This window comes from Porites lutea, chromosome 11, assembly GCF_958299795.1.
Source record: "Porites lutea chromosome 11, jaPorLute2.1, whole genome shotgun sequence".
Taxonomy (NCBI): domain Eukaryota; kingdom Metazoa; phylum Cnidaria; class Anthozoa; order Scleractinia; family Poritidae; genus Porites; species Porites lutea.
The window spans coordinates 27,563,953-27,571,722 of record NC_133211.1 but is presented as its reverse complement, the minus strand read 5'-3'; the positions used below and the strand labels follow the sequence as shown (position 1 = coordinate 27,571,722).

The following is a 7,770-nucleotide window of genomic DNA, read 5'->3' as shown; positions in this document are numbered from 1 at the left end:
CTATATCTGATTTTTTTTATATATTCAAGTCTCTTCTGGGAACTGGGAATTGCGAGACAATAAAGTCGTGCAAAATTTGAAATCACAGAGCTCGAACGCGGGCTACTGGCTACCGTGCCGAGAAAAAGGCCCAAATTACTGTGACGGAAAGAGTAGATATTGAACTGTTGCAAATTGTAACCAAGATCTCAGTTATAATGAATCAAGCCGGCGTAAAGACGTCACGCGATTTATCGAAGATTATACTGTTTTATTTTCCTTGCTTAGCTTAGCTTTGAGACCAGCATAGCTTGTGACTAAAAACGTATAGTACTTGAAACAGCTTGTAGTTAAACGACAGGACACTACTTATATTATGAGCTTTTCTCTCACCCTTTTTACACGTAAGTAATAATGGAGAGATGCACCCGGTATATTATAGCCATTCCGCCTCTCTTGGGTTGGATATTTTGCATTGATTCGTTGACGACACTTCACATGGTATTTGAACTAATGCTTGTAACAGTTTTCTATTCCTTTTATGCAGCGGGTGACGTCCTCAATGAAGAGGACAAAGGGGTTAAATTCCAGCCTCGTCCCCACACCTGCTGGCGCTAATTACGAGTAGTGAGGGAGGGGGAAGCAGCGGGCTTAGAACCGAGTGCGAAAATGAATAGACCTCTTTAGCTTGTATGTTTTGTTTTCCCAATAGAGGTCCCAGGGGAACTTTAACCTTTGTCTTTTCATAAATTATGTGTAGATCTGCACGTGAATAAGACGAAATTTGAAAGAAACAGTTCTCTGGGGTATTATCACATGACCTGTATTGGAAAACAAAACTTACAAGCTAAAAGAGGTCTATTATCCCGACAAGCTGGATAGGTGACGACACATTCGAAATCGCCGAGGGCGAATGAGAATAAGGCTGGTTATAAATTTTCAAATAAGAAACGTTAACTGCAAACCTTATAAGTGTATTTTAAAGGAGGGCAAATAACTAAAATTTGAGGGTAGCACACATTCGAAAAAATATAAAATCGCTAATCGACTTTTCATTGCCGACCCGCGATGAAATCCCCGTCCCCACCAGGCCTTCTTTCTGATTGGTGCCACTGGCACCGACTGTTACATCAACAAATATTTTTTAAAAAATATCTTGTTTTTCAGGGACCCATAGAGGGCGAGGGGGATCACGTAAGAGAAAGGAAATATGGAAAAACTTGGAGCCCTTGTAGAAACGAAAAGATACAAGACTTACGAGCAGAGCTGTGTGACTTAGCTTTAGCTGCCAGGTGTGAAAAAACTTCTTAAGGAGACTGAGAAAAAAAGAAAATTTCAATTTCAATTATGTTCGAAAGAAGCCATGTGCGACCGTGAGCTAACAACTCCATCAAAACTATGAATCTAAAAGTGATGTCATGATCTAATCAACCTGCTCCAGCTATAACACACCCTAAAATCTCCGATCCTTGGGATCGTCCGTTTTGTTCTTCCTTTTTAGCTTGAGAGCTTACAGAATGAGCTGGAACGTATCAGAGGCCCTCGTACTATCCGTGCATTCGTGGGGAATCCCATTCAAAGTTGACCTGTCCTCAGAGACAACGCTTTCAAGAATCCTGTTCTGCCACGTGGCCACTTCCTCTCTGCTGGTGAAGTCAATGAACGTCTTGTGTCGAAGAGTCTTTGGTATGTCTTTGATTTCGGTGTTGTCGATTCGAACCAGAATCAGCGAATCATCATCACGTTCCGCTGATCTGTACAGTGCCATCTGCATTTCTTCCATACAGAAATCGTTGGAGAAGTAGTTTGCGGACATGACCAAAAGCACTTTTCGACTGTTATACACGCTATTGGCCATGCTGTCGTAAAATCCTTTGCCTGGTTTGAAATCTTGCGAACGGACGATGTACTTAACGTTTCTTTTTTCAAGCACTGGTAGAAGAGTTTCTACTACCCAATCGTAGTCTTCGAAGCTGTATGAGACGAACACGTCGTTTTCAAATGCATGATAGAAGTTTTCTTGCTCATCTGTTAACGAAAAATGAAGAACGGTTGAAATTCTTTACCCTGTCAGCGGACATCACCCACGGAAAGCCTGAGAAAAGTGTCCGTGACTAACTGGCAATGATCCCGTAAGCAGCCAATAAGCAATATAAAGAAAACTGACGGCCTGTAATGAGAGAAACGTCCCCCATACTACAATGTTATTCGCTTTGTTTTATTGTCCTAAGACTTATCACAACAAATAACACAGTGATGTCAGTGCACTGTGTGATCAACGGATGGAGAGCTGTGCGAGAATACTGATACCATATCCTTTGATAGTGTCCGGGCAGGGCTGCCTACGGGAAAGTGTAAGTGTAGGCAGAGGTTTTACTGGAATTCTAACGGAGTTTTGTCAAGGATTCCGTAAGAGCTTTCTGCTCACGACAGTATCCACGGCGGCCAATCAAATCCATTTATGGTCAAATTTCGTTCAAGGAAAGAATGGGCTCAAGTGTTAGTGCAAGAGTTCAGTTTCCACCCAAGGCAGGCAGGTTTGCAGCCCTTTGCGATGCACTGTCTCTTGTCTGTAAACCAGGTTACGCGATTTATTTCTTTGCCAAACATGAAATTCAACAGTGTAAGTGGTCAAGAATAAACATGCTTTTTTTGTTTTTATTTCCACGACAAAACTGTGATTAACCTCTGACTGAAGCTCATTTACACGTTTACAATGCACTGTTTTGTTGATCCAAATGAATAAGATACTTGGAAAACAAGGGCAGCCAGTCGGGACGAAGGAATTTTCACGGGCGAAAGTTTAACAATAATTTTCGCCCACAAAAATCCCGTTCGTCGTGCCAACTGGCCGCCCCTGCTCTCCAATGGCACATGAATTGAGTTCCACTAATTATGACACTCACATTTCTGAGCAAGTCTGGCCATTTTCCTATCTAGTATGTTTTGCCGCCACTTTACAATGATGATCACCAGTATCAGAACCACAAGAAGTGTGGCAACAACAGGAACAACTATCAGCCAGACTTCCATTCCTCCACCGTTTCCTGTGAATGAAACTGAACACCATAAAGGGCTATTTGATGTACGGCATAATTTTGTCGCATGCAATGTTAATGAGCCCTTGCAAGAAACCCTCGACATGACTCTAAGCTGCCCGTGAAACTAGCCCATGGATGACGTATGCTTATCGCAATTAACTACAAGCAGATCGCTCGCGATAAAGTTGTATCGTGTAAATCCAAGAAAGTTCGGAAACAAATTCGAAATTCGGCCATCCACCGGTAAATTTCACTTCAGCGAATAAATAAGTATTGGGGGAACCAATCGCGCTATCCATTGCATAAAGATTTATCCTTTCGAACAACGGGGCCCTGCAATATGCACATTAATTTCAGGCGTGGACACACGATGAAATTTATCAGTCACACCTATTACCTTCGGGAATGGCCAAATGACCGCTTTATGCAGGTTGGCCGTTGAATAAAGGGTTAAGAAACCTAAACTGATCATGAAGAAAATAACGAAAAAAAAGACGGCGAACAACGAGAACCATCAAGACGCACTGATTAAACCTTTAAGGGTAATACACCTTTCCTCCATGCCAAAAGAAAAGAAAGCATTGGCCATCATAGCAATAGGCTATGAAAAAATGTGTTAAGCACACCAGTACCTCTCAAATAAAGGCAAAAACAATTAAAATTAACTCTATGCGACATGGGAAAAGGAGATTGCGACCAGTTTTATAATCAAGGGAAACGATTTTAGGAGCTTCGGTAGGACAGTCCTTCGGCAAATGGAGAAGTACCAAGTGGAGAAGTACCAATCCACGCAGGTCGAAAATGACTATCAACCTTTGAGTTTTACTCTCACCACGTCAGTTAAGATAGAAAAATTGATTAGCTAAAGTAGTATACAATCATAATACGTGAAAGAAGCCAGTCACCTTGGAGCCTTCATTTACTGCGACTCAGTCTATTTCTAGATTTCTTCTGCCGGAAAACAAACGCTTGGTGCATTCATCACTTAAGAAATCATTTTTTAGCTAGAACCTGAAGGCGAACTCGAAGATAAAGTTGAATGACTACCCGATGAATGGGTTCAAGTGCCTAAGCTTGTCATTTCGCCTTCACCTGAACTGGTTATTGGTTGGAAATCCCAGTACTCTTCTCTGATTGGTCTTTTAGCTTTTTTTGGCGCGAAAATGAATCAATAAATAGCCTAAAAGTCTGATACACACTTGCGCTGAGGCCTTTAAACCCAGCGCTGGTGTGCTTACCATAACCACCCAAGTGGAAATCTGAATTTGACGTGGTAGGAGAACGACCCGCTACAATGTATATCTAAATCAGCTGAACAGACAAAAAAGAGAAGAAATATTGCATCCCCTCAAATTACAGTCATGGTTTTTGAAGCTCCCCAAACGGAATGGCGGAAATCATTTGATTTTCCAACCACAATCTCCGGATTTTCCCATGTATGATCTAAGTACCCCTGATAAGAGAGAAATGACCTAAGCTAAGCCGCTGTACATATCTATTTCATACCTTTCTGCAGTTCTTTGATCTGAAGTGAAATGCTATCACTAACACGTTCCGAAAACGAATAAACAACACAGGTGTAGTTTCCTTCATCCGAATAATCAACGTTGAAGATTATAAGCTTCATGTGGACTTTTGGTGTTGCTCCATTGTTTGAGTTGGAATATATCCTGGAATCATCGTAGTGGTGAGTTGAAGTGTTCAGCCTTGTTCCATTTAACTCCCAGTAAACCCAAGTAAAGGGGTCATTCTTGACTGGTTCACCAAGACAGGACAGAGATGCATCTTTGCCAACTTCCTCAGTATATTGTGGCTCCTCTGCAGTCAGTCTGATTTTAAAGAGCTCTGGTTCTAAACATTGAATAAAACTCCCGAATGTAAAAGGTAAAAAGGAAACTAAGGTCTACTCTCGACCAGAAGCGGGAATCAGTGCAGGGGAAAGACACAGATACTTAAGGTCTTTCATCTCTAAACTGCAGCACTCAAAACTGCACCAAAAAATGCACGCGGACAAACGTAGCGTAAACCGCCGCTTAGAAGCCCTAGGTTTATACATTTTCGTAAGGGCAGTTAGGAGGGCTTATATCCGAGGGGGATTACCCCCCGGGGGGGATTATAACCGGAATAGAAATAGCACTTCAAAAAAACTACAGCAGTGTTCACCAAAATAACATTTTTACTTACTTGTTTTTAATTAAGCTTCAAAACGTTATAATAAACTGATTTAAAACCAGGAACGAAAAACAAAAAAGCTGAGGAAAACATGTGCCTCAAATTAATTATAACGGTTTCATGGAGTGTATCACAAAAAAATTAAAGAAGAATAAAAACAGAAGCATGGAAAGAGCCTAATTTGGAAAAGTATTGGCAAGGAACTTGGGGGAGGCGTGCAAAGGGATAGAGTATACTTAGGAGAGATTACCTACCTTCAACTAAGACCGTTATATTCTTTGTAACAACTTTGAGTGCATTTGTTGCTTTACATGCGTAGATTCCGCTTTCCTCTTTCTGGATAGCAAGTATTTTTAACTGTGAGGCAATTACCCTGTCATCCTGTCTTGGTATTGTTTTTACCAAGTATTGATTGTTATGGTTTATGTCCGCGATACTTTTGTTGTCCTTCAACCATGTGATCTTTGGTCTTGGCCATCCCCGAGCTTCACACTCAATTGTTACAAATGTGCCCGCAGTATATGGGAAATCTACGTGTCCACCAGTTTGCTTCACCTTTGGTACGGCTGTTAAAATGATTTACAAACAATAAATTGTGATAAGCAGTTTATTATTAACCCAGCTACTTATTAAAACTATTTTATTTAGTAATCTTAATAAACAGGTTACGAAAGAAAATGGCATATACGTACGCCATATGGCTAAGCACTAAATATATTATGAAAAATGACCAACAATGTAACTGAGGAGGTTTCTGCTGGAATTCTTCTTTGATTAATGCATTTGGATTATCTTTCAAGCTGTAGTTCATCATTATTTCCTTTTTCGTTTTTCTTTATTGTTGCCACGCTTTGAAGAGATTTCTGAGCAAACATATATATGCACTCTCTAAATGCCATTTAATCCTAATGATGGAGCGCATCTGCATCGATCTGGAACTTATAATAATGTACTTGTCACTGGATGAAGGCTAGAATTTGCATTTGCTCTTAATTCCGCTAGGTCTCATTTGTGTATTTTGCTTCTTTTGCAAGTTAGTGTAAAGGTGTTAAAACACAAAGGATTAAACAAAGAACAAAAAAATCTGCTACTTCGGGTTTTCTAAAGACCTTGCAATTGGTGGCTTCTAGACTAAAAAAACACTACATCTGTGGTAAACACACTTTTCCTCATTGAAAATTAAACATTAACATCGATTTATTTGCGGAGGGTGCTTTTGGCTTTGTTTAGCTGTCCTTCATTTTTATCTTGGATACTGTTGAACTTAATGCACATATGTTAGGTACTCTGCTTCAGTAAAAGTTAAAATACAACCAAAGCTGATATTTGCGTTACTGGACAAAGTAGAAGATTTGTTTGTTGCTGGGTTGAATTGCAAGTGTAGATGCAGGTCGACAATGACTGAAAGTGCCGTAGCCATCAGTCAGAGCTCAAGTATCGATTCAAGTAACACAGTCGGACAATTTACACCTGCACTTACATTATTAACTACCCGACTCATTTTACCTAAATGTGAGTTGGCTCGATCTTTTTAAACTCAATTACCTTCTCCATCCTTACCAGCTTCAAAAATGCCGGAGGCATTGCTTCCTCCTATGCTCTTCAATCATCATTATAATTACCGTAACTTAAAAATAACAAATTGCCTTCCCTCTGTACCTCCATGCTTTTCATCAGACATACAGCTGCCAGACAGCCCCAGCCACCAATAGGCCAGTCCCTACATGGCCTAATGTGGTTGCAAAATGAACTGGATGCCAAATGCAAGCACTTTCCAGTGGCAGATCCTGACCTTCAGATGGGGGGGGGGATGTGGTCATCTGGACCCTGAGATAAGAGGGTGGGGCCAGTCTCAAAAAAAATTTTTCAGGCCCTTCAGGCCTTAGTTCGGTCTAAAAATTAAGGAAGAACCCAGCCCTGGATCCGCCACTGCTGTCACAATAATTTGTGTCCACTCTGGTTAGAGGCTGTTCTTGATCAGGGAAAACCTTAATGGGCAAGTCTGTCTTAACCTTACATGGTTAACTACAACTCTTGTAGGGAGTTTAAATGCTTGGAACTTTTAATAAAAATTATCTTATACCACAACAGTATCCCCAGCCCCACCCCTCACTGCATTAAATGAAACATCAACCAAACAATTCAACTTAATATACATACAAGCAAGGTACACTTTCACTGAACTTGTCCCACCATTGATGCACATATACTCTCCTTCATCCTGTGGACTGAAATTTTTCAGTTCAAAACTTGACCAGCTAGAACTATCCTTTTGAATTATATTGGGAATTACGCGGTTGTTTCTGAGCCATAGAAACCCTGCACCACTATGAGAGGGTGGCCCAGTTAATGTACAGTTAAACAAGACTGTCTGGTTACTGAATCTGATGATCAGATTTTCTGTTGGACTGATTATTCTGACAGCTGGTTCAACCTGAATCACTCCTGAAAATGAGTAGAATTAGTAATTATTTGACTGTGTTTGCATGATCAGCAAGTCAGCTAGTGGATTCAAGGTCAAGTTCAGAGTTTGTAATCATTAAATTTATGTACAGTAATTAACCTCCAGAAAAAGTAC

The 7,770-nt window shown here is 40.5% G+C and overlaps 1 protein-coding gene across 1 annotated transcript in view; it reads right to left on the bottom strand.

Annotated features, from left to right (window-relative positions):
- Nucleotides 1-229: 229 nt before the first annotated feature.
- LOC140952532 (protein amalgam-like) overlaps nucleotides 230-7,770 on the bottom strand; it is a 10,661-nt gene continuing 3,120 nt past the window's right edge. Inside the window, exons 2-6 of the mRNA XM_073401957.1 lie at nucleotides 7,353-7,637; nucleotides 5,447-5,758; nucleotides 4,527-4,871; nucleotides 2,886-3,026; nucleotides 230-2,007 (exon numbers count right to left, since the gene is read on the bottom strand). Of these exons, the coding sequence (XP_073258058.1) occupies nucleotides 1,490-2,007; nucleotides 2,886-3,026; nucleotides 4,527-4,871; nucleotides 5,447-5,758; nucleotides 7,353-7,637 (1,601 nt within the window). The 3' untranslated portion in view covers nucleotides 230-1,489. The remainder of the gene's footprint in view (nucleotides 2,008-2,885; nucleotides 3,027-4,526; nucleotides 4,872-5,446; nucleotides 5,759-7,352; nucleotides 7,638-7,770) is intronic.